At 42.3% G+C, this 27,191-nt stretch overlaps 1 protein-coding gene across 5 annotated transcripts in view; it reads right to left on the bottom strand.

Moving 5' to 3' along the window:
* The window catches only part of scn8aa (sodium channel, voltage gated, type VIII, alpha subunit a), a 46,150-nt gene that overhangs the window by 15,239 nt on the left and 3,720 nt on the right, over positions 1-27,191 (bottom strand). The window contains exons 2-20 of one of the 5 annotated variants that reach the window (XM_087179727.1): positions 26,473-26,806; positions 21,556-21,674; positions 19,781-19,870; positions 18,653-18,781; positions 17,674-17,765; positions 13,918-14,139; positions 13,581-13,644; positions 13,234-13,375; positions 10,787-10,993; positions 10,415-10,696; positions 8,813-9,127; positions 7,126-7,261; positions 6,651-6,889; positions 5,193-5,366; positions 4,655-5,011; positions 4,060-4,533; positions 3,342-3,459; positions 2,598-2,752; positions 1,863-2,036 (exon numbers count right to left, since the gene is read on the bottom strand). In XM_087179727.1, the coding sequence (XP_087035853.1) occupies positions 1,863-2,036; positions 2,598-2,752; positions 3,342-3,459; positions 4,060-4,533; positions 4,655-5,011; positions 5,193-5,366; positions 6,651-6,889; positions 7,126-7,261; positions 8,813-9,127; positions 10,415-10,696; positions 10,787-10,993; positions 13,234-13,375; positions 13,581-13,644; positions 13,918-14,139; positions 17,674-17,765; positions 18,653-18,781; positions 19,781-19,870; positions 21,556-21,674; positions 26,473-26,751 (3,768 nt within the window). In that variant the 5' untranslated portion in view covers positions 26,752-26,806. Of the gene's footprint in view, positions 1-1,862; positions 2,037-2,597; positions 2,753-3,341; positions 3,460-4,059; positions 4,534-4,654; positions 5,012-5,192; positions 5,367-6,650; positions 6,890-7,125; positions 7,262-8,812; positions 9,128-10,414; positions 10,697-10,786; positions 10,994-13,233; positions 13,376-13,580; positions 13,645-13,917; positions 14,140-17,673; positions 17,766-17,970; positions 18,063-18,652; positions 18,782-19,780; positions 19,875-21,555; positions 21,675-26,472; positions 26,807-27,191 lie in introns of those variants that run through there. The other 4 variants (XM_087179726.1, XM_023427691.2, XM_023427689.2 and 1 more) reach the window with 4 other exon arrangements.

Below are 27,191 nucleotides of genomic sequence, written 5' to 3'. Positions count from 1 at the left end.
TACAGTAACACAAGGGAAATGAGGAGCAACACACTCACACAAAGAGTCAGGCGCATCCACACTCAGAGAGAAATACAGGCTGGTCTAATGATGGTGCCCCCCCTTTCTGAGTCCATGGCAATGGTTTTACCCCACAACACAGGACGGCAGAGGAACATTCAGGCCACACAACACAACCCAGACTCATCAAGCAAAGGTCTTTTTTTTCCTTTTCTTTTTTTTTTTTTTTTTTTTTTAGAGGGGGAGCGCTAGTGAAGACCAAACTTACCGCCGGCCGCCTGTCACCCACCATCATTACATCTCAGCACAATGTCACCACATTCCTGAGGTTACACTTTCAAGTGGGAATGGGAGGAGGACGGGGAAAGAGGGGAGGAGGAGGGAGGATGTCATTCTTTGTAACATTTTCCCAACTTGGGAAATGTGGTGCCCTGCACTGTCCCAAGTGTCGGGCTTGAGATCACACCTACAGGGAGGGAGTATACAATGGCAATAACCAGAGTCAGTACAGTGTGGTATGTTTAAAATCGCCACAAGCTCTATGTGTGCTGCTGGAATTAAAAGTAGCTGTGTGCTGTTCCTTCAGGGAGTCACTGACAGTACTTATGTGTCATTTTAAGCCGTACAAACTGTTAAATGCATTAAGATTTAAAAGTGTAGATTATCTGTGGTATGTAAAGAGTGTGTTTGCTGCGGGGGGGTCTGGGTTACAGGAGCTTATAATGAATCAACATGGCAACCTCTGGCCATTGATAGGAGTCCATTCACAGGTATTGGCTGAGGTGTTGGACACTGCAGAGAGGTGGTTAGTTCAAGGAGAAAGTCAGAAGTCAGGGAAATTCTTATTCTATCCAATTCTGCCACTCAGAACATATTACCCCCTTCATTCAGAATTTATGTAATATTTAAAGTCATTACACCCTTCCTTTTCCCCCACACTAGCATCTGTCATTGAAATCCCTCATGGATATCTCAGCAACCACAGTTAACGCAGTCTGAGTTAACGTCTTAACAGCGGATTCACTGGTGGTAACACAGTATGTGTAACTGCAAAAAGAATAGAGTGAAGAATTATCCCTGTTCTGGTCTTTCAGACTTGACTGGCACAAGGAGCAGAGAAGAACACAGAGAGAGGACAGAGGCACATATCAAACATTTTACAGGTCTGAGACACAGGTAAAGACACATCTTTAAAATGTCCCATTGCTCTGAGTGTGACTTGAATATGGCTGTTATCAATAAGGTTATTGATTGGCTGATCAGTGCCTAAATAACTGTGTATTCAGTTCTGAATCACTTCTACCTGGCAGAAAGCAGAGAAAACAGACTGTTGTGCTTTGTGCTTGTGGCACAGCAATAACTGTGTTTTGATTCACAAGTAAATAATTGTGGTACATATTCAAGCATCTCAGAGTGATCAACCAAGTAAAAATCAGGATTGTTGCTTGATGGAGTTGTAAAAGGCGACACAGGCATGTCTGTACTTGATATGGACGTACAGTCTTGTAAAACACTGTCCTTACATCATGAGGAAACAAAATAAAGAGGATTCTCGATTGTACACAACATGCCCTCTCACCTATTACATACCATGAGGCAGATATTCAGTTTATAACCTGACCTTTCAAACCTAACCACACCCTACAGACAACAATAGAGTTTTAGAAACATCAGATCTTGTATCCCTGTGGTATAAGTATAACATATCATGTAGAAATTAGCATTAACACTGCTGGTTAATAGACTGTGTATATCTTTGTACCAGTTTGTTGCTGTTGGACCAGGGTGTGGTTGAGGACCAAGTAACTATTCTTCTGTTCTAGTTTACCACACATGATAGGGGGAACAAGAGCTGGACTTACATCCACAATGAAGAAGTCCAGCCAACACCAGGCATTGGTGAAGTACTTGACGAAACCATAGGCGACCCATTTCAGCAACATCTCCAGGATGAAGATGTAGGTGAAAACCCTGTCAGCATACTCCAAAATGATCCGAACGGTCTTCCTCTGCTCAATGTACACGTCCTCGAAGGCCTGTGGAGAAACAGGAAACATATGTCAGCCACAGCAAAGGAAATATTACACCTGATGATTTATGACTCTGCTAATGAAATTGTATACAGCAAAACAGCTCACTCACAGCTGATCACTAACGATGATTTACAACACCAACTAAAAAGAATCTGCTCTGACTGAAATATTTCTAATAACTCCACAGCTAATGTAGATTTGCAGCAGTCTTTGCTCTTATTTTACTTGCATTCGACATGCTTGAGAACAAGGCTTCACTCCATCCCCAGAAATAGATCCCATGTTTGATAAATGGTACAGTCCATTAATCACTAACACCCCTGTTCCCTCCCCCAACCAAGCAGCTCGGAGACTGAGCACCCAAACCGACTGCATGCATCACTGACTGACTTGCTTTACCTCCTCACTGCCATTAAACACACACTGGTTTCTGTCTCTTTATTTTTAGTGAGTCGTCTTGATTCAATCTTTATCCACCTTGGATTTTTCTCAGGTCAGTGAAACGTGTGTTTCATCTGTTTCTGTGTATGCAAAGGACGCTAATGCTAACACAGGCCTCCTTACCAGGGCACCACTACTGAGGAGGATCATGAAGATGATGAGGGTCTCAAACCAGTTGTGCTCCACAATCAGGTAGCAGGTTTTTCTCAGGAACCACCAGATCTTCCCCCAGCCCATAGTGATGTCAAGGTCGCAGCACTTATACTTGGCCACACAAGCTGCGCACACACAGGAGGAGAGATGACAAATTAAGTTCCTGATATCAATGGCAGATGCCAGTCGTGGGTTTGAGTGGATGTGTTTTTTACACCTTTGCGTGCAGTTTGAAGTCAGATTTGAAATTTTCCAAAATGCACACATATATATATATATTCACTTTGACCAACTACCCAGAGCTCTGAAGAAATTCAAACTGTGAATTTCCCCACATTTGAGAAGATCCTGTCGACAACCTGGATCTAAGCTGACGTCATTGCTCATACTGCACCTTCAAGCTGCATACAGATACATACAAAATGTCTGACATTAGCTGAATGGGAAAACAAGTATTAAATTACTGATATTCACAATTTCTGCTTCTTTATTTAAAAAAACACTGGCTTTAAATGTAAATAATCTGTGAAGTTATATGTACTTATGTATCAGTGTATTAGTAAGCATCATAGATAGACTGACTGACTAACTGACTGACTGATTAACAGTCCAGTACCGTCCTTCACCCTGCCACCCTATCATATCCACTCAGCCCGGGGGAGTCTCTGTGTTGTGGAGTGGAGGTAATGGGTGCGACGGGAGCAGTAGTCTCACCATCTGTCCAGCATGCCTCTGGTTCCAGGTATTCCTCTACTGTCTCCACCACCACCACCTCCTCCACATCTGGCTTGATGTCGATGGTGCTGCCTTCTGACGAACTAGTGTCATCCAGCTGCAGAGATGCAGATGCACGCCAAGCATACACACACACAAATATATAAAACACAGGGGCAAAGCTTCAGTGATACAGAAACATTTCAGTTTTCATTTCACAGCTAAGAATCGATCGCTCATGAAGCCTTCTAGGACTTGGCAGGAAATCTCATGTTATTTCCAATTTGCATTGGCTCAGTCTCTACTGAGGTTTTTCTCTGTATTGAAATGGGCAATATAACAATCCAATCACACATATCATCCTGAAATGGAATATCAAATGGCAGATCATCAGCTCTGAAAGTTTTCTAAATGCATTTTCTCAAAAGACAGGCATCAGCAGGTATCCATTTCATCCACATCGCCTGTCTGCTCCAGCCACTCAAGATGACTCTATTGAATAATGGAGTTATATTAGTGCCACCCCCATGGTTTTACTGTCATGAGAGATCGCATGTAGCCGAACAAGTGTACACGTGGCCTCTTGGAGTGTCACCTATAATATTTACATGTTGGCATTCTAAAACTAAAAGAAATTATGCAGATTAGAGTCTGTTTAATTGTCATTTCCTGTCTGAAAACCTAAGGTGCATCAAAAATATACACTCCTCTCACTGACCTCTTTGCTGTTCTCATTATCCGACTCGCTGCTGAAGTCCTCTGTGTTGAGGTTCTCAAAGTCAGACTCTCCCACAGCTATGGGCACGCAGACGGTCAGATTCGGGTTGTGGATAAAAGACATGTGGTCCTCATCGATCATGTACTTCCCCACGCTGCTGCCTATACCGCTGGTGGTGCCGTTACCATTCTTGGCGTAGTCCAGGTCACGGTTGATGTCAACCCCGGTGTGATTAGCAATGCAGTTCAGCTTCTTGTCGTACATGTCGTCCAAAGGCTTCTGCTCGTCCTCCATCGGTGGTTTCTTCAGCAGACTGGCCATCAGTATCCGCATCTTCGCTTTTATCCATGCGATCCCTATCTTGATGCGCATGACTGAAATCTGAAGGTTGTTGGGCTCACCATCGTCATCTGTTGCAGCCAAGTTGTCAGCGCTGAATGAGCTCAGCAGCAAGGCAAGGAACAAGTTCAGCACCTTTGGACACAGAATAAGAAATCAGTAACTGAATATTGCAAGCTGTTTTTCAGTCTCTGACCCCATTATAATTCTTGTTCTAAAAAAAAACCCTGCCCACCCTGTCAATATGTAAACTTACCACCAGGTTGCCGATGACCATGACCATCATGAAGACAATGAGACACATGGCCTGACCCGCCACTTCCATGCAGTCCCACATGGTCTCAATCCACTCGCCGCACAGCACCCGGAAGACGATCAGGAAGGAGTGGAAGAAGTCATTCATGTGCCAGCGGGGCAGCTCACAGTCAGCAGCGATCTTACACACACAGTCTTTGTAGCTCTTTCCAAACAGCTGCATGCCCACCACAGCAAAGATGAAGACGATGATGGCCAGCACCAGAGTCAAGTTCCCCAGGGCTCCCACTGAGTTACCAATGATCTTGATCAGCATGTTGAGGGTGGGCCATGACTTGGCCAGCTTAAACACTCTCAGCTGAAGTAGGGTGGGTGGAAAGAGTGGGTGGGATATGATTTAGTCATAACATTTTTGCATTACTAACCTGCTGCTTTCTTTCAGTTAAGCTAAAATGGCAATGAGGTATGTAAGATTTAAACTCCACATGCTACCGATGCTAAGTAAACTAGTTATCTCTATGTGGTAAGTGAGCATTTACCAATCGGAATGACCGCAGCACAGACAGGCCTTCAACGTCAGCCAGAGCCAGCTCCACTAAACTCAGCGTCACAATGAAACCATCAAAACAGTTCCAGGCTTCCTGGAAGTAGTAGTATGGATCCATAGCCACCAGCTTGAAAAGCATCTCCCCTGCAAAGATCCCCGTGAACACCTGGCGAGTAGGAGAGAGAACAGATTTGAACAAATAGATTTGGCTCAACATGGTTTTTCACAGGAGAAGCGAGAATGTGAACGACAGGCAGTGAAAGATCACATCTGAGAAATTTGATCCGGTCCATGATCTGAGCTGTACTTGATAAATGTGAAATAAAAATCCATTGAGTTATTAATTACCCCTATAGTTAGTGCATATTAATGTATTTTAGTGGGATAAATACAGTTATTTAAGAAGGCAGAATATCTAGTCAGTGTGTGCGTGTGTGTGTGTGTGTGTGTGTGTGTGTGTGTGTCAGCTGCTCTGTAGTCAGTGAGGATAAAATGGCATTTGTGTGGCCTCGTAACAGCTCTAATAAATTACTGAGGGTGATCCTCAATCATAGAGTCCACATAATGAATAAATACAGTGTGAGTACAGGTTTGTCTGTGTGTGTATGTGTGTAAGACGATGACTCATATCGTCAAGGTGACCTAGAAATGTCCACCTGTACCACCCATTGGCCTTTTCTGCTAAATTATTCTGGAACAGAAGTGGTAAATAACACATTTCTGTCCTGGCAGTAAATTAGTACCTGTCCACGATTTTGTACACACACGCACACACACGCACACGCATGCACGCGCGCACACACACACACACACACACACACACACACACACACACACACACACACACACACACAGTGAGTGGTTTTTCATTGCAGTATCTAGACTTGTGCCCATGTCATTTGTAACACATTCAGTTTTGGGACAATGACATTAACAACTGTGATACTGACAAGGAAAATAACAAAGTGCCAGCACTCAGATTTACTCAGTTTCCTTGTCAATGCCAATAGTGAAAATGGCCAGGTTGAGTTATCCAAGCCATGATTCAGGCACCATTTTAGAGCAGCTCATCGATCAGGCTCCATGAAATATTAACGCAGGCCTCCCACCAGTCAGCCAACCAGCAGTCAGCCCGGCTGGTCCCACTGAAGCAAGCATCAGCTCCACTCAGCCAGTGGAGAGAAAGAGAAAGAGAGAGAGAAGGAGAAGAAAGGGAACATGTGTGTGCGTGTATGTGAAGAAAAGAGAAAAGCACGGATACAAGGAAGAAGCAGGGGGGTTTGAGAATGTTTTGTTTTTTTTCCTTTCAACTCTTAAACGGCAATGAAAGAGATGCCAATTATGGTCCCAAAAATAACACCTCTCTATCAGCTGCCTAGGAGAAACAGAGGAGATTCTTTATGGGCGAATCAGATAGAAATAAAAAAGAACAAAAAAAATTGCCACTCACCAGATTGCCTACAGAGAGCATGTCCTCAAAGTCTGGGGTCATGGGGTAGTGCTCCATGGCCATGAAGAGGGTGTTGAGGACGATGCAGATGGTGATGGCTAAGTCCACGAAGGGGTCCATGACTATCAGGTTCACAATCTCCTTGATCTTAATCCACATGGGGGAGCACTCCCAGATCAGGAATGTGTTAGAAAACTTATACCAGCATGGCGGACACTTGCGCTGAGACTCCTCCAGTTCTGAAGACATAGCGCGGATCACACATCAAAACCAAACATACTTGCGTGCGTGAGCATACCGCATGCAATGGTATCAAATGATAGAAAAAATTGTATGCATTGTATGTATCTGGTACTGTTGGATATGCAAAGCAGATAAGCAGGAAATTCATGTCAAACTAATCAACCAATGAGAGCAGCCCTAGTTAAAGAATAATGAGAGAGCAGGTTAAATAGCTGGGTTAAAGTGGCAGTACCCTCCACTAGTGTGTTGGTAATGACGCTCATGACACTGTTGGCCCGCTCTTTCCGCCCAAAGGAGGTATTGAGCTGGTCCACAGACACCATCAGGGAGCCCGACAGCTTCTTCTTCACCTCAACCTCAGTAGTCGGCTGTCAGGAGGAGAGGAAGAATCAAGCACCCATGGAGAGGACATGAACACCATCCCACATCACCACCGGTGGCCGGCGGAGGGAAGTGCACAACAGCATTGGCAGGAAGAAGTAGTTGAGGATCAAATTTTTGGGAGGGTGGGGACAGGGCACGTTTCATTCTTTTCTATCTCAATGCTGGTTTCAAGGAAGATGTGTGTATGCTGTAAATGCATGCAGGTCTCAGCCAAAGTGGGAGCAGTGGTCTAGGGCTACTTGACCTAATTGTGTTTGAATGTAATTAGCTCATCCCGATTAAATAATAAATGGATTGTGAGATATTGTGCAAGGAGAACTGCTTCTGCATGAATGCATTTTCAGTCCTGTCATGCAATAATGGAGGCTTTGCTGCCATTGCAATATAATCATTAGGTTATTTTACAAAAGATCTCCCAAATCTGGCCATTTTAAAGTTACTTGCAAATTGATGCTACTGTATCTTCCTACTTTGAAACCATACAACTTATATTGCAACCATCAAGTCAAGAGCATTGTAAAGAGATCATATGGAGGCAGGTAGTTCAGAGCCATCCAGTTGTCATGCACGAGCATGCTCCAAGTCAAAGAGAAGGAGAGGAAATTACAGACACCATAGCCATCGTTCTACTTGTCTACATCATGCTTGTACGAATTTAGGGTTTAAATCTACCATGCTAACTAGAATGAGACACGACTAATTGACTACTGTTGACCAGGGAGAATTTGGAAAACAGAGAAAGATAAAGACAGACAAGGACAGCAGCCCTCCTTTGTTTCTTAAATTATATCATTAAGGCCTGGTAGGATGGTGTGTGTGGCTTGTGTATCTGCTATGCGATATTATCTGTGTATTAGGGAAGCAGATAAAAATGTCTGTGGCTCTACAGTGCTGGTCCCCTCTGTTTCATCCGCCTCCTACTGTAGATCTACCCACACAGGCTAGCAGAGGACCTGGATTCCTGGAGGAGGAACACATCAACACACTGGAGCATGTTAACTCATCATTATATGCTGTTTGTTAACAAAAATTCTGTTTTATTACTTGAGTGTGTTAAACTTCATGACATCCCACACATAAAGCTGCGTACTAAAGCTTAAAAATGGGTTTGATCTATGTGACAAAATCTAATGTTCGAATGGGGAGGCAGTAGAGTTATAAAATCATGTCTGTTTGAGTATTGTGCATGTATGAATAAATTTGATATGAACATATTCAAAACATTGACATTCATAGTTCAAATCAAACAACAAAATCGCCTGGAAGTCACTGATAGACCCAGTTTCACTAACCTATCAATTGCAGGGTTGGCTATAGTATAATAAGTATAAAATTTCATTATTTCTCCATCCTTTGCCTACTGTTGGAGGGCAGCATACACTGCAGGGGCTGGGGGAGGGGAGGCGCGAGCGCTTAGCCAAGAGATACATACGAACTTGCAAAGATGACAGAGTAGAGGATAGAGAGTCAGAAAGAAAAAGGAACGAACGAGAGGGGGGCCATGCCTAGATAGGTCTACTCATTGACTTCCTTACACTGTCGTCAGTAGCTGCCTTATCTATTTTCACCTCAGGCAGAAGGCGTCCACCGGGCCCAGGGCCGATGAGCGACACCACGCCATTGCAATCCACCGTGCTGTTCCTTTTCCCGTGGAAGCCGCTGTAGCTGCTCCGCCGGTACGGGCTGAACAGGGAGCCCCGGCGCTCCTCGCACTCCTCAACCGTGCTGTGCTCATCGTCGGCAAACTCATTTTCCGAACCCACATCCTTACCGCGGCCCTTGAAACTGAAGATGCTGCTCTTACTGTTATGGCGGGACAGGAAAGGCGAACCAGGTATACTGAGGAGGGACTGGAGGGGACGAGGAAGAAGAAGGATGAGGAGAGGAGACATTTGTGTGACTGATGTAGCCAAGGGTGTTTCTGAATTACAACTGATTGCACCATCATTTTTATGCTGTTTGTCATCAGTTCCGGAGGTCAGGATGAAAGGCAACATCTGTGGGAAATTTAATGCAACCAGGACGCTTTTCCCTGAGGAGGCATACGCTGCTGGAGCAATCATGTGACTTGATAAACAAGAGGCATACATACATAATTAGGTCAGTGATATCCTACACTGTCAAGGTCACACACACACACACACACACACACACACACACACACACACACACACACACACACACAGGACAGAGGGATAGGCAGCTGAAACATCATGTAGAGGAACATGAGTCATGACAACATCAGTCTATGCTGCTGCTAGTATTGATCTGAATATTATTATAGCGGCACACTGAGCACACTAGCTCAACTGCAATCACATTTTTTGACAACAGTCATCTGCCTGTGCAGATGATGAACGTAACGTAAAAAGTAACCACTGCACATCACACAAGCGATTTTCACATAAGGCCAATTTGCCATTTTCTCTTGTTTGGTGAGTACTACAGTACAAAAACATATAAAAAGCCAGTGGTGAAGAAGTGAGGCTTAAACAAAGCTGCAGGATTTCTCCCTCTGAAACATTCATGCAATCACTGTGAATAATTCAGGACCTGGACATGTGCTTCTATATCTCTGGCCACTATATGTTCCTCTGTATGTGAGCTCGTGCAACACCACATCTTACAGTAGCAGCACTCTCAGTCTGAAATATTCCTCACCTGACAGTCAAAAAAAAAAAAGAAGAAGAATCTTTTGTGCGGCCACATTCTTCACTAGCATCTATATTCTATTCATAGATATAAGAAGTATCTCTATTCTAATTCTGTGGCTCTGTTTCCATGCTCACGTTTGGTGTCTGTTTGTGTTTCACACAAATAATTATCACTGAGCCTCATAAATCTTAAAGGGTCACGTCAATAGTTTCACTTTCATATGCTCAGGTTTTAATATTTTTGTGTGCAATATGTCTGCCAGCAGGTTGTTAAATTGGAGGTAAATGTAATTTATGTAATACAAATGCTCATGGTTTACAATGGGTTTATCAAATGTAATTTCTCAGTGCTTTGAGCTGCACAAACAAAATTGTTGGTGTAAATCTTAAATTGTCTGCACATAAAATTGTTTTGTAATTACCTGTAACCTTTCAAATGATGCTGAATTTACACAAAACAAAGAATAAAGCTGTTTTCCTCACCTGGTTCATAATGGAAGACTTTCGACCCAGCCGGTTATCGGGGAAACGGAAGCGGCTCCTCTTGCTGCCGTCATCAGACTCTGACTTGACAAACTTCTCGCTGTCGCCTTTCTCTTTCTCCTGCTCTTTCTGCCGCCACTTCTTCTTACGGTTGCGCCGCTCTTTGGCACTCTTGGAGCTGAGCTTCGACATCTCAGAGGAACTGCACGACAGACGCCCTCCTCCATCGTCCTCTACCGCGTCCTCTGACACTGTGCCCGCAGAGGTTGCCATGGCAGCAGTCTGCAAAGAAATGAACACAGGGATCAAGTCAGAACAATGATATATCATGACTGAGGAAGAATTTCAGCCTCCATCCTGCAGCGGCCTGACCTGGGCGTCTTCCTGCTGCTTCTTAAGCTGCTCCAGCATGGCCTTGAATTCCTCCTCCTTCTGCTGGGCCTCCTCCATGGTCGCCTGATTCTGCTCCTCATAAGCCATGGCCACCACAGCCAGGATCAGATTCACCAAGTAGAAAGAGCCCACAAAGATCACCAAAACAAAGAAGATCATGTAGGTCTTCCCTGCCGCCCTCAGAGTCTGTTGGGAGGCAGAGCGGCCGAGGTGGGGGGGAGAGGGGATGGAGGAAGAGAAAAACAGAGACGCTCATGACATCTGATATGTGACCTAAACCCCTGCGTCAAGCTCAGTGTCGACCTCACTGCACATCAGACCTCTCAATGACTCATCAGAAATAAACACAGTCAGCTGTTGGTGGGGAGAAAGGACGGGCAGATTGGCCTGGGCATTTCTGGGTGTAAAAATCAAGTCAGCATAAACTGTCTCTGCAACTCCAGTTAAACGCTTATTTTCAATACTGCAACACTGAAATTAGCTCTACGCTAATCACATACAATAATGAATTGATACACAACTATCTATTCTTGTTCCGCACAGGAAAAATCTGACACCCTGTGCTTGTTAAATGTTCTCAGCAAGAGTCCAAGGTTGTGCTGTTCACCAGGGAGAGCCATAAGTTATGCATTTTGACCTACTTTTCTATGCACACTATACCAGCCAGTGCACAGCCAAACAATATCTATGGATTTGGATGCTATCCCCAATGGAGATGAGCCTGAGCTGCAGAGGCACAGCAGGAAAAATGGGAACATTCTGGAAAAAACTTGAGAAACTGCTTCTTTTAATGTAAATATACCGTTTCTACCTTCACTTTCATGCAGGTACATCACAGGGTTCAATAAATCTAGTGAATAGACATGTTTCTTATTTTGTTTTGCTTGCCAAAGCATTTAAGAGGTTTTTAGTGTCACACAAGACACACCAGATTTGAATTAAAATGTTCCCCACCCAGCAGCTCCCCTCTTCTCAAGGCAAAGAATTGTCTTCTGGGAGAAGAGCAAAAAAAAAAAAAAAAAAAAAAAAAAAAAAAAAAAAAGGGACTTCCTAGGATGGAGAAATGAAATTCCCTCACACATCAATTATGAATGTAGTTGACATGTATTGCTGGGGGGTGTATACAACACAACATTCCCAACAAGAGAAGCACAAACTGATCAAGTGTCTAAAATATAGTCCCACACGTCACTAAATCTCATGTGGGCAGGTAAAAATCATCAGTGGCGATACTGAGGATGAAGCATGAACAACGGGGTCCTATTTGTATCATTGTCGTATCATTTTCCTTTCTAAACATCTGACAAAGAACATTCAACACCAAACCTAAATACAGCTGCATGATCGTTTTTCTAAAGATGCACTGTACAATAGCAGTGAGAGCTTGTAGCTGGAAGCTGAATTTCAAAAGGACCAAAAATAGAAGCATGAGCCTGGATGCTCTCATCAGGTCTCATCTCCCTCATTGGCCGTACTGTAATCCTGAGCCGTTAATATTTCATACTTCCTCCCTTCCACTCAGCCTCCATATGTGGAGGCAGGAGTGACTCCCCCATTTCTGAGAAGTTTCGCTAGCAACTGACAGACAGACAGACAGACAGACAGACAGACAGACAGACAGACAGACAGACAGACAGTGGCTGGGCCACAGGACACAGCCAAGGCTAGACAAAGTGGGAACAGGGAAGAGACATGGAGTTGTACTGGAACTATATTGATCCGCCATTTCCTGTCTGAGACGTGGAGTTACAATACACACCTAAACTGTGCGAATCAGTGGAGCTGAGTTTCTATCAGATAAAATGGCGCAAATGAGCACCAGCAATTTTGAAAAAATCATAGCTCAAGCATAAATCTACAGGGAAAAGTTAAAACTCATCTTTTCTGCAGGAAGACCCAGCTTGTCTCCCTGGTTTTCTACTCTGATTTCACAACTGTTATAATTAGATTTAAATAACCTGTAAATCATCAATTTTAGAGTTTATCTTTCTCTGTGTGGTGGGGCTGCAGCTAAAGTTTATATCCATTATCAATTAATCTGTATTTTTTTTCTTTTAAATAATAAACCAAAACAACAGCAAAATACACTAAAATGTGCCCAAGAGCCCAAGGTGACATATTTTCCTGTCTTGTTCGACCAGCAGTCCAAAACTCAAATATATTAAACTGACAACTGATATAAAACAGAGAAAAGCAGAAAATCGTTACATGTGAGAAGCTATAAACAGTCAGGGTTTGACATTATTTCTGCTGAATAAAACACTTCATGCGATTAATTTTCTATTAATGAACTAATCAGGTAATCGACTAATCATTTCACACCTCCACACATCTATACCATTTATATGCACTAATATTTGAGGACTGATACTAGATGTATAAGCCTCCTATGAAACAAGCTGAACTTGTTGACACATCAGCTTTACCAGCATGTAAAGGTTTTCCCAGAAGTCCTGTGTCATGAGTCTGAAGAGAGCCAGGAAGGCCCAGCCGAAGCTGTCAAAGCTGGTGTAGCCATAGTTTGGATTCCTCCCAGCTTTCATGCATGTGTAGCCCTCCGGGCAGCGGCTAAGAGGTGGGGTAGAGAGAGAGAGAGAGAGAGAGAGAGAGAGAGAGAGAGAGAGAGAGAGAGAGAGAGAGAGAGAAAATGGGGCACCCGGCCCAAAAATGACTCAGCACTATTTACTTATATAGTTATCTGACTACAGCCAGATAGAAGAGCTACAACAGGTCTTGGATCAACATTCAGAGGAGAGCAGAGGAGGCAACTCACCCAGAGTCAGAGCTGTTCCCACAGAGAAGAGCGTCCGCCTGGCCAGGCAGGAAGTAGAAATTGGCTGAAGAAAAAAACAAATAATGAGTCATTTCTCTCACATTCTGTCGCAGCTACACTTCTTTATTCTGCAATGGTCTGTGAATCTATTCAGACCAATTTCTGACTTCAGTTTGCTCGTACATACATTTTCAATTCAGCGCAGTTCATTTCAAACCATTTCCTTTTGTCTATCCTTTGCCAAAATGACATATTGTTTTCTCGTTCCAGCATATGGGCTGACTCATACTCCTAGATCGCTGCCAGCTCACCGTTGGCAAAGCCTTCCTCTACTTACTGTCGTTCATGATGTACTCATCCCAGTCAAAGCCCTTGCTGCCGTTGGCCAGTAAGCTCTCGGTGGTGTTGATCGGCCAGAACACACACTTGTGGCGCAGGTTGCCCATGAAGAGCTGGAGACCGATGAGGGCAAAGACGCTGAGGCAGAAGACGGTCAGGATCATCACATCCGAAAGCTTCTTCACAGACTGGATCAGGGCGCCCACAATGGTCTTCAGTCCTGAGGGGCAGCCACACACACACGTACACAAACCATGCAGGTGATGCAAGAGCTGCTGTTGCCCCAGGTATGAATCACTGGAGTGTCTATTTCTACTAGAAATTATCTTTTATAGCTAATACTGCTGATATGCTAATTGCATTTAAGGATCTATCAAAGGAAAATATCCAGTTTTGACTGGATTTAGATAAACTGAAGTGACAACACTATACTGATTTTCATATGAAATGTAACTATACTTCCATTAAATTAGTTAATTACCAATGTAATAATATGTGTAAATGTTCATTTGTCATATTGTAATGTTTGCTGTTAGGAGAACATCCAAACAAAGGGGAGAATTTATATGAATGAAATTTAAACTGGAGCAGATTTCAATATAAATAAATATATATATTTCAATATAGGTAGTAATACATTTTGGACAAAACTGACAGATTACATACATAACATCTCTAAAAACAAAACAAACAAGAAATATTTAGGAGCCTTCCCACTCTTTTCAAATTTATATCCAGCGAGGAAAATACTGTAATTGTAAATCAAAAATACTGTATTTTCAACACAAGACATTTGCATTTCACTGCCAATGATGGACACAATGAAAAAGAGGGGGAAGGCTGTAGAAAAGTGAGAGGAAATCCGTAAGAGAGCACAGCAGCACAAAGAGGGGCCATGAGAGGGACATAGGCACAGGCAGGGGGGCTGGAAACCACATGCAGGTCATTTAAACTCCAAGGCTGAACAGGAGCAATTCAATGCCAGTGCCAGCGTGGGCACTTTCTTGAACTGTCTTGTATAAGGTGTCATTAGGAAAGCACTGACTCCCCATACCGCGACCCTGCAGTCTGTCTCATCCACAGTTTCACTAAAGACAAAATCGGTTTACCTTCCGGACAGTCGTCCTCTGGCAGCGTTCACATGGGTCCACGAGGAACTAAAACACGCAAGCAGGATGACCCGCACCCCCTTTTTCTGTTTGTCCGCTACAGGTACAGTCGGCTTTACCAGCTGTACGTAATCTATCTTCTCATAAAATATGCTCCACGTCTAGTTTTACACATTCAATCTCAGTAAAATCTCCCTTAGCTTGGTAGAGTCAAGTAAGACAAATAAACAGTTACTCTTCTTTAAATCAAAACAACCTCTCACCCAGAAGTACATGAAATGAACATTATATTAAAATACAGGTTGTACTAGGATATTATATTAAAATACCCCCATTACTTGTTCAGATCTTCTGAAAGCTTTCCCTCCACAGTACATTAAATATTGTTAGCTAAATTAAAACTACACTATAAAGCTACATTTTCTCCACTCCAGTGCAACAAGCCTTGTTGAATTATTATAGTTTGACATTTTGGGACATACGCCAATTCACTTTCTGGCAGCGAGTCAGATGAGAACCAATCAATCAATACCACTCTCAGGTCTGTCCATTAAATATAAAGTTACAGCCCAAAGACTGGAAACAAAGGGGAAGCAGCTAGCCTGCCTTTGTCGAAAGGTGACCAAATCTGCCTACCAGCACCTCAAAAGCTCACTCATTCACATGTTATGTATCTCAGTTGTAACACAAGTGTGTAAACATCAGTTTGCCATTTTAAAGGGATTATGTGTCAGACTATTTCACAGCTGGTAACCAGTCTTGCTAGATTAAGCAACTTTTAAAGCCTCTTTAGCAACCCCCAGCATGTTATTAAGGGACTCTCGAATAAAGTAAATGATGTTACTGAATGGCATCCAGGCCTATACTGAACAGTTTTCCTGAAAGCATTAGTTCTAGGTTGAGGGATAGCAAACTTATCCAGACTCACTTGTCTATTTTTTATACTTGTGCTTATGCCTAGTAAAGCTTCTGCAAATCTTTTTCAGCTGCACTGGTTAATATCAAAGGCCAACAGTCCAGATGTGTCAGAACTAAACATTGTACTCATTTGTTTTTGTTCTCAATGATTTAACTGGTCTATTTATTAAAGTTAAATCATAATCAGAGTTTTTTTTCTAATGTCTGGATTCAAGATTCTTCAGTCCAACAGTCTATACAACTGCCGTTATATATAAAAGATTTTGATGCTGGAGGTAGATTCAGATGCATACTGATGTGGTGACAGTTTTAAAAAATATAATATCTTATTATAAAGCTACTTAGACTCAGATAAATTCAGATTTTTAAAAAAAATAACCTTGTATGTATATAGCTAGGTTATGACATCCTAGATTAGTAAATCAGCATGCAATATAATGTAGCAACATCTCACAACTTTCAGCGAGCTGACTTAAAGTACTTCCTTTCAAAAATAATGGGCAACACTGCTGGTGACTGCTCAGAGCCAAGAAACAGTCTAGCACATTACCCCCATAAAACTGTGAATTAGCATTTTAATGCGTCGTCTTTTAAAAAATTGATTTAGTATAACATATAAACTTTAATAGGCGTATATCCCAAAATGTCAAACTATGACTTCAAATACAGTTTAAACCAAAATTTGATCGCTTTTGTTTGCACTTAAGGTTATTTTTATTCAAATTTCACAATGAATGTGCCAATTAAAAAAAAGCCATCCATTGTGGTTCTTTTGAGTAAGCACGTCATCTGTTCAACATCCACTATCAATGGAGAGATAGATGTGCGGTCAGTGTCACTCAAAAAGGTCAATAGGTCGCCATCCCATCTGTGTACCCAACCTCTACAATGTGAGTACACCATTTCTTTTTCTGCGTGGTATATCATTCAAGTAGGTCGTAAAAAAAAAAAGAGAAAAGAAAAATCAATAATCAAACTAAAAACAAAAGAGGGCAAATCAAACTTTCAATGCCATTTGTCAGCCAAGCTCTTAGTAGGCTAATATTGTAAAAGCAAGTGACTCAAAAGCATCATGCAGCATAAGAGATATGTTCACAAACTAGGCTTGGCAGTCTTCATACATAAATAATAGTTGTATTCTGTGGGATCTCTCTAAGAGCTATGCCATTTCTCATATGAACATCAACATATACCAGGTTCGTTTTTGATCCCAAAAACATGGGAGCCTCTATTTCCAATCCAATCACTCATTACAAATGTGCAACAAAATTATTGATCTCTAATGACACTTGCACATTCATTTTGTAATAGAACAACTAGATGGATTGCTGTCTAATCACCTGATTTTTTTTGTCCTTAATATGAGAATATTCTATCGACAATTTTCTTGGATATGGAAAAGGGTGTTTTCTTAATCTGAAAGCTGGTGAAAGGAGTGGGTTAAAGCTATCTGTAAAAGAGAAACACAGCTGCCTTGGAAAGGAGCCTAATAATGAGAGTGCTAATGGGGCAGAAGAGAGTGCAGACACTTTGACTGGCCCTAGAGGAGACTGCAAAGCCTATCAAAAATGTATTAGTACCATTTTTGATAATTTTGGAGGAAAAATAAATCAAAAAATGGTTGTCTCCAATTTTTTAGTTGTTGCTTAAATCATAATCGTAATCATAATAGTGAGTAGAAAAGAAAGGGTGAGAGGATCAGCCTTAGTGTTTAAACTGAGTCTCACCTGGAATGACAGAGATAGTTTTCAATGCTCGGAGAACTCTGAATGTTCTCAGCGCAGATACATTGCCCAGGTCCACAAACTCTGTTATATATCTGAAATAGGGGAAGGATCACACACAGAACAAACACGATGACAAAAACCACACACGGCAAGAGCACAACACCACCGAACCAGGAGGAAACGACGCCACTCACAGAGCCTGTCCACTGAGGAGAAGGGTGGAAGGTAAAAGGAAAGAAAGACACACACACCTAACACCGACCCCGCCCCACCGTCCCCCGCCCCATCCTGTCTTACCTGGAATTACAGAAATAGTTTTCAATGCCCTCAACACCCTGAACGTGCGCAGAGCTGAGACATTGCCTAGGTTTACAAACTCTGTTATATACCTGCAGGATCAAACCACAGTTACAACAGCTCGTTATTTACATGCAGATATGAGGTGAAAAGATTAATTCACACACACAGATGGGCTACGTGACACCTCTACAAACAATGAAGATGTTGCATTTTACATGGTGCTGATGATTTTTGGATATGCATTTGCTCATATGGAGGCATAAACTACAACATGACATATAGTCGATGGGGGAAGATACTGGGCCATAAATTGGATGTTGCAGACGACTCCGGCAAATTGAGAGAGAAAAAGGTGAATGAGAGGGAGAGTTAGACGGCAAGAGGAAGATAAGTCAGATGAGGTGTGGATGTTGTCAGGAAGGCCGCAGAGTGTCGGATGGAAACCTTCAATTCCCAAAGAGAAAAGGCCAGAAGAGTCTCAGATCAATGGAGGAAACACGGTAGATGGGTTATCAGACAGAAAGGAAGAAAAAAGAAAGAAAGACAGAAGGATGAACAATCATCTGTATCACTGAAAGCTCAATTTCTTTACCCACCCTCTTTAATAAAACATTGGCGATATTTGTCGCATGATCATTTTATCATCAGCTGACAGTTTAATCACAGGAAAAATACTTACGCCATCGAAATGACCATGAAATCCAGCCAGTTCCATGGATCTCTTAGGAATGTAAACCCGTCTATACAGAATCCTCGTGCGCAGATTTTTACAAGAGACTCAAACGTATAAATTCCCGTGAATGTGTACCTGAAAGACAAAAGCGTTGACAGAATCAGTTCACCGGGCTGGATCAAAGCTCACTCATATCTGAATGTCTGCACCCTCGTTAACTGTTGAAACATCCAGGAAATGAAAGAGTTGAGTTTAGGGCACAGGATAAATTTGGAAGGATGAAGTCAGATAAAACTATATATATATATATATATATATATTACAGAAATTATGAGTTGTCAAGATAGTTTCAAGAGTTACCACTAGCGTTAGCCCCAGCTTGTGCCTTTCATGTATTATCAATACATTAGTTATAAATCTAAGAACTAAATATTTGATCTTTGAACAAGACTAGGCAGAGCAGTGTTTTGAGGTAAATGCTAACATCGGCATGCTAATATTTATCAGGTATAATGTTAACCATGTTCACCATCTTAGTTTAGCATCTTCATGCTAACATTTGTTAATTAGCACTGAACACAGAGTAGAGCCAAGGCTGCTGGGAGTGTCATTAGATTTGCAGATATTTGGTCATAAAACTAAGTATTATAAAATCCTGTGAAATTACAATTCACCCTCAGGGGAACATGAATGTCAATTTTATTTCAATTCACTGAGCTGATGTCAAGGTATTTCACAAGAAGGCCTGTGGCGCTGCAGGAAAAGTCAAGGGATCACCAGCAGGATTCATCTTCTGGCGATCATGAATATCTTTTACAAAATTTCGTGGCGGTGACATAGAGCCATGTCGGTTTTATAGCAATAAAATCTTTTATAAAAATAAAAATAAATAATAATGTATGCATGAATAATTTATTTTCCACCTAACTGTATTAGGAGCTGAAACTTGGGAAATGGATTAAAAATCTTTTATTTTTTTGGCAAACATGATATCTTCATCCAGGTGGTTGGAGGAGCCTCCAGGATTGGGTTTTTCAAAGATCACAGAGTATATATTTTTCACATGGCGCAAACTGTGGCTATCTGTTAGCATGCATTTATACCATTAAGTGGATCTATTAAAAGTGTACTTACTCTACTTGTTTTGACCACTCCGGAGGATCACTAAAGGTCATGAATATACAGTTGGTCAAAATAGTACACATAATGATCATGCTGAAAAGAGTAAGGAGCAGGTTAAGGAAAATGTGGATTATAGAGGCAATCACAAATATCAGACATTATGAGCATCATCAAACCTCACTGAATATTTACATCAAAGCAATAAAATATCTACAGTGCCTATAGTATGCATGTGCTGTGATTTCTTTGGTCCTGTCAGCCCTAGCAGCTAACAACACGTAAGGGGTTAATGTCATAAAACCTACTCATAGCACTTAACAGAAGGTGGTTATGTGTGTCCAGTACCACAGAGGCCATTATTTCACCCATTAAATATTTAAATGGTATATATTTAGTGGAAATACAATGGCATGACCAAAACTACGGAATGTTTTAGAGCTATAAGGCTTCCAGAGCCAGAGGTTTACGCTCAAAAGAGATAAGGAAAACCTCAGAATTGGCTTTAAAGCAGCCAGAGAGGTCAATTAGTGGCTAAGAGTGGGGAGAAATTAGGTCAATGTAGGGACAGAAATACATTCTGTATTATTAACAATAGAAAATACAAAGAGTTTAGCTTTAGTTATTGCCAGTATTGCTGTATGTGGCAATCACTGAAGGGGAGATGGCCGACAATGCACGCTGCCAACAAAAGTACATTTTCTCAAGGTGGAAGGTGAAAGCAAACATGTTGTCAACATAAATCTATCTTGACAAATCTGTCAGGATAAGAACACAGCTGTTTGACCAAATGAAGGTGTGAAAATGTTGAAAATATAGCGTACACTTCTACTTATGTTGGCTTTCTCTGTGGGCATTTTTTTAAAGTGGCTGAAACGGGGCGGATCCAAAGCTACTGCAGGTAATACACTGACTATGTATAAATACCTCACACAAACTCATGTCAAATAACCCGATCTATCACTTTAAGGGAAGCTCTAAAAACTGTATAAAGCTTTTATATAAATCGCCTCAAGTGATGTCACTTTGAGGCAGCATCGGGTGGGGCTAAAGCTTCCTGGTTTCTAAACGGAAAAAAAATGTGTTGGTGTGGGGTAGGAAATAAATGAGTTTACCTCTGTTGCCCACTTGTGTGCCAGATTTTGACAATGAAGAAGATATAAATGAAAAAAGGAAACGAAATAAGAAAGGCGATATCTCTGGTTCTGCTGCATCGATTTTGTCGACTGTAGCCAGTAGACGGCTGATGGATGGGTTCCGGTATCAACTGGGGATCAGTGTCAATGTGATTTTCACTATGTGGTAAATCAATAGACAGATTTGACCTACTTTATGGAAATGGTTCTTCGATCAGCTGCATTTTTGTCATCTAAAAACTTTCCTTCCACCTCGAGGGTTTGTGTGGCAGCTCTATGCACAAAGAGGGGGAGGGGTACAACCTTCACATGTTCAGTCTGGGTACTGAGATGGATGCCACAGTTGTTAAACCATAATGTGCTTATTGAGGAGGTCTATCTTGGTTTACTGCGAAGGGTGACTCATCATTTGTTCTAGCCTTTCGGTTCAATGAGAAAATGGCTACTGTATGGCTTCCTGTGTTCTCTTCCATGTAAGGAAGTCTTCTGGCTCTGACTGCAACGTGCTGAGTGTCTCTATCCTCTCCTGTAGCATCTGTCACAAGAAACATCAATAGCTGTACGAGCGGAGAGACAGAACATATCATCATGAATAATACACATGAACAGGAAACTCTTGTCCCTGCTGTTAAGACACTTTTTTGCAAAGGATATGAATGTATCAAAATTTTAATAGCTATTCGCCTAACCAGATTTAAAGGACTTATGAAGTACAAGGCAGGTGTGGCACTAAAACGGAAGATTGTCTTCCCTTTATTTAGCACTATAAATGTCTGTGGAGAGAAGAAAAGGAGAAAGAGATAGTATTAATAAATGACAATCAGATAAAAATACACATACAGTACAGATTGTAATTAAAAACATCCAGCATCTGGATTTGATACAAAACCTAATATGTTATCCTATGTCATGTATTCATTACATACATCTATCTAAGTAAACTGATATACATGAGGGTATTCATTAAAGATGGCGTGTGCATTTGCTCATAAAGTAATACATGGTGCATTTTGTGTCACATAAAATGAGCTGAAAAACGAGTGAAAATGGCTGCCAGGATGTTTCTAATGTTGGTATGTTGTCCCAGTCACTCAGCGCTGTTCTGCCCATCATGGCTTTGGCGGTTTCAAGAGAAGGAAACGAGCAAAACCAAGGAAGGCTGGCTCTTTCTGTGGATAACCTCATAATTGTTTGAATAAAACATGGCGATTTGCATGAAACTTTAATGAGACTCTGTGCATTTGCACAAGTGATATGGGCCCTTGTGCTTTTAACAAGGCATCCCTCACTACATTAAACCCTGCAGAGTCACCAACTCAGTGCTGAAGGCTGGAGACGGTGAAGTCAGGAGGGAGGGAGAGGAGGAGGAGGAACAAGGAGGAAGAAGAAAGGGAGTGGAGACGTACAGTAAGAGACCTCATGGTGGTGTCACGTGGTTGTGTAATGTGTTCTGTGCCATTCCAACAGAAAATAAGGTGTAAGATGTTGTTAACAAGAAACGTAAACATCTCAAAAAGAAACATGGAACCTGAAACGAAGAGCATTTCTGCCCGGAGGATGAGACACACTTCTGTCACATGACCCTCTGATATCAATTTGACTGAGATCCACAGACAACTCAGATCAAGCCAGTCCAGTGTAACATGATTAGATAATCTTACTCTCCGGTTACTATTATGGGTCAGAGCAGCAGCCTCTCCCCTGAGTGTTAATACTCTCATATATACTGTAAACATTCCCAGTCAGCACTATGGTCAGCCTTAATGACACACTTGGAAATGTCCCAGTTGCCAGTAGCATGGCATTTCATCACGCACATACTGTATGCTGTGTGCACATGCATGACCGATACACATAAACTACCGTGCACACAAATCAGCATGCACAACGCTCCGAAAATGAGCAACCAATGTTGTCATCCACACACACACACACACATGACTGCTATATATGTAGAGAGTCTTTTTTTGTAACGCATGACTAAACTGCCGCAAAGCTACTGAAAATTTCATAATCCAGAGCTGAGCAAAGAGGAGAGCAGAGGAGAGGGAAGGCAGAAAACGGGGGAGATGGAGAGCGAGTGAAGCAGGCAGGCAGGCAGGCAGCAACTGTGGCAGCAGCATGCTGAGGAGAAGCAGGACAGAGGGAGCCAGAGCGAGGAAGCTGGGCAGAAGATGGAGAGGAGGAGGGGAGAGGGGGATGGGCGGGAGACGAGGGGGGAGAGAGAGAGAGAGAGAGAGAGTGAGAGAGAGCGCGGCTTCAACACAGAAGCTCCAGCCATCAGGCACGGCTGCAGCATCTGCATCCACGAGGGCCGCAGCAGCCATTCAAAGAGTCCCCTTCATTCAACCCTTGTGGTAAATGGCAATTGGACTGCATTTTCATGGCACCTTTAGCCCAAGATCCTCACTCACTCACACACTCACTCACACACACACACACACACACACACACACACACACACACACACACACACACACAATAACACATCAATTGGGTTAGGGCTCAGCTGCCATGCTAGGTGCTAACCTGCTGATGTATTCCTCATCACTGCCATTTTACTTTACATTCTTCTAGAAAAACCTGTCATCTTTGTTAGAGAAAATATGATTTTCTCTAAAGGTGCAGACAATCTGGAAACAAGCTGACATGTTCTTTGAGATTAAATGCAGTTAAGCTCATGGTGCATCACAAACTGTCCCTGAGATAATATCACTGGCAATATTCATCTTTGATCCAAACAGGGGACAAATAAGCAGATGTTGCCTCACCTCTGATTCACATACACAGGGGTAGTGGGGGAAAGCGTTTGTTTCTTTGATTTTATTTTAAAAAATGAAATAATATCAGACTGTTTCATTCAGGTTGTGTCTGTGAAAAATGGCTCATTTTTGCACCTTCAGGTCTTCCCCAGAAAAACACATTTGAGTGAACCTCGCTGCAGCTAGAAGGAAAGCAAGTGCACTCATGCATCCTTGCACATGTCGTCCATTTCATCCCTGTCCTCACTTCATCTCTCCCTCCCTCCCTTCCTCTGTCATTCTCTCTTTCCCCTCTCCTTGAAACTGATCTGTTCCACCGGCCTTGTACACTGACGCCGAGTTCGTGCTGGCCTAGCCTGGCCTGGCTTAGCCTGGCCTGGCCTGGCCTGGCTCAGCGTGGCCCAGCCCTGCTCAGGCCACCAGCTAGGTAGGGGAGGGCTCCATGCTGTGTCATCGCCCCGTCAGCCTGCCAGGCCTCTGTCTCAACTATGACACAATCTGAAAGAGCCACAACTGAGGATTTGTGATGAAGAAGATGAACAGCTTTCATTTATGGTTATTTCTCTGCACATCCCCAACACCCTCCTCCCTGCAAGGAACACATCCAGAACCAGCCCGCCGCCTCTCAGTGACAAAGACATACAGAGCAACGTTCTCCCATCAAGGTCACCACCTGAACTGACGTCACGGCTGCTCGAGCTGCCAGATCCAAAGCAGCATCGGCTCCCCTTGGCATTAGAACGAGACTAGATCGAGGGCCATAATTAGATTTGCCTGAAGCTGGGAGCTGACAGGACTGCTGGAGAAGGCAGGTGCACAGGCGAGAAGCAGGAAAAAGCTTCCATGGCTCGCATGCATCTGTGGCAGCAACGCGTGGCCATGTGTGGAATAAAAGACAAACGAGCTGTGGGTTAGTGAGTTAATTTATCAACAGTCCCATGTATCGCTGGACATGTTTGCCACGCGTCATTTGAATCGTGTCTCCTCCTTGTGCACTGGACTGATGCGTTACATAACAGTCAGTGAGCACGGAGTAAAGACAGGGAGGTATAAGACAGAGACAGACGGAGAGAGAGAAATGCAGATCCTGTCCACGTCAATAAGTACAAACACACACATTATCTAAACACATCCCTTCAGCTAATGATGATGACTTCAGGTAGACTTGTTATATTTTACAGTATACTCTGTGGACTTGCAGAGTTATACAACACTGTTGTCAAAAGAGCAGCAGTATGTAAAAGAATATGTGATTGGAGGAGACCATTTTGAATAAAAATGCCAATTTTGTTACATAATTCTTTGTTAAAAATAGACAACAAACGATGTTACCATGGTAGGAGATTTTAGCCTGGCTGCTGAGTCCTGTTATAAACACGCCTGTGTTAAACTGATCTCAGTACACTTTGTATCTTGATTAATGCTTAAGTAAAGGACAGCCATTTTATGATAAAGTATTCTTTTGTCTTCTTAAAGTAACAAACAGGTTCACACTCTTTACGAATACAGGAGCACTACAGTGCATAGATGCCTCAGATTTTTCCAAATGGCTGCAAATTTCAAGGAAGTTTTTAACTTTCCTGAGCCCTCATTTCACTCTCTATCGAAGTGATGGCTTCTATATGTTTTATCTTTTTTGATCCACAGACTGATTTGTCCAACAAGGGCAAGATGAAGCCATGTGAAATGAATACAGTCTCCTTTAACAGTTTTGGTTGACAGGTACACATGATGGTGATAGACTCTCAAGGTCACCCAGCCGTCCTCACACTGAGCTTTAGACATGACAGAAACCCCAGAGAGACACGTGTCTCCTCTAAGACAACCAGAGTCCTCACAGCCTGCTGCTGCCGCCGCTGCTTTTCTCTCCTGCCACAGATTAATTTTGAACAATTAGAAAAGTCCGTCATGTGGAACAACAGCCTTTCAACAGTTACCGCATCTGACCTTTTCCCCAAAGCCCTGTGAGCACATCAGAGATACGCCAACGTCCCACTCAACAGCTCGAGTGCCTAACTCTCACACTCCCCAAAGGTCTTCAAGGAGGAAAGCATAATTACATTCTGCAACCTAATCACGAAATTAAAATAACTGTAAACACAGCCCACCTGGAAGCCAACCGACACAAACCACACAGCGTCTCTGTCTGCAAATTCCAGCCATTATGTATGTCTCACCTCGACATCATGAGGCTACTCATCTACTGACCGTCATGTGAAATAGTAATATGCATGTTTGGGCTTCACTGCTAAGCATAAAAAAAAATTACCAGAATCTCAGTTTTACAAATAGCAGAATGAAAATGCAAATGTGTTCCTGTTGTGATCAGATTTAAGTTACAATCATATGGTACTTGCTCTATGACTTGACTATACTCTAAATAAAATATGTGTTTGGTAACTATTGAGACCCTGGACAATCATTTTTTCCTTATTTTTTAATTTAAAGGAGTAAGACGGATCAATGACACAGAGATTTCCACGTGTCAAACAACATTGACTTTGCTATCAAGGTCAAAGTATTTAAACAGGATACAAAGGCAAAACAAGCTGAACGGTTGCTGTGATGTAATGATGTTATACTTTGACTTGCATGTTGTGATTTTACAGGTAATATTAGTGCCATTTTGCAGATTTTAGCAGCCTGAGGTAGAGGGACAAATACCATCCAAAAACTGGACTGGGCACAGTCAGAAACATCCTTTGGTTTAAACAGTCCTAGTTCATTTGAGTTACGGTAATTTCCTCCTTGTGTGTGTGTGTGTGTGTGTGTGTGTGTGTGTGTGTGTTTCAGGTCTATGTAAACTCACTTTTTGAGAATTCAGGTAGTATGGGTCCAGGTCCTCCAGTGGTACCGCCACCATTCCTGGAGGGATGTCCCCATAGATGTAGGGCAGGCTCTTCCCAGCCTCCAGATCGCTGTTGGGCTTGGGCTTGTTCTCGTCATCATCGTCACGGTAGCTGCTGTCCTGCTTGGGTGGTTTCCTGTTCTTCTCCTCATTGATGCGCTGCTCAAGGCCCACCAAAGATTCCAAAGTAAACTTCTTGAAGCTATCAGGTCCTGGCGGTGCAAGAAGGGGTGCAGCCATGTTTTCATCCTGCAGCTACTTGGTCTTTAGGTTTGTACCATCCACAGTAGCAGCTCTGCAGGAGGTGCAGACACAAAAAGGAAAGGTCAACCAACAGGCCATTCTGCATGGAGTTCATGACTTCCAACATCACTTTCTAAAAAACAGAGCTCACATCTAATATGTTGTATATGTAAACATCATTGTTTTTTTTTGTTTGTTTTTTTTTGATAATCAGCTAGAAACATAAACCTTTACCCTAAAATAAAATTGTCACCATGTGACAAAATGTATAGGGAAAATCACACTGATGCATTCATGTTCACACATACACACATTTACATATACAGTTATGAAGTCCTGGTGATAGAAATACGAGTTAAAGGCAGAAAAATGCAATATATCCATTCAAGTACATGTCAAATATTTGATTCCACAAAAGTGACTCTGAATAACATGAA

This window comes from Seriola lalandi, unplaced genomic scaffold, assembly GCF_002814215.2.
Source record: "Seriola lalandi dorsalis isolate HSWRI2012SDOR001 ecotype SW California unplaced genomic scaffold, Sedor1 jcf7180002054861, whole genome shotgun sequence".
Taxonomy (NCBI): Eukaryota; Metazoa; Chordata; class Actinopteri; order Carangiformes; family Carangidae; genus Seriola; species Seriola lalandi.
This window is presented reverse-complemented; position numbering and strand designations above follow the sequence as displayed.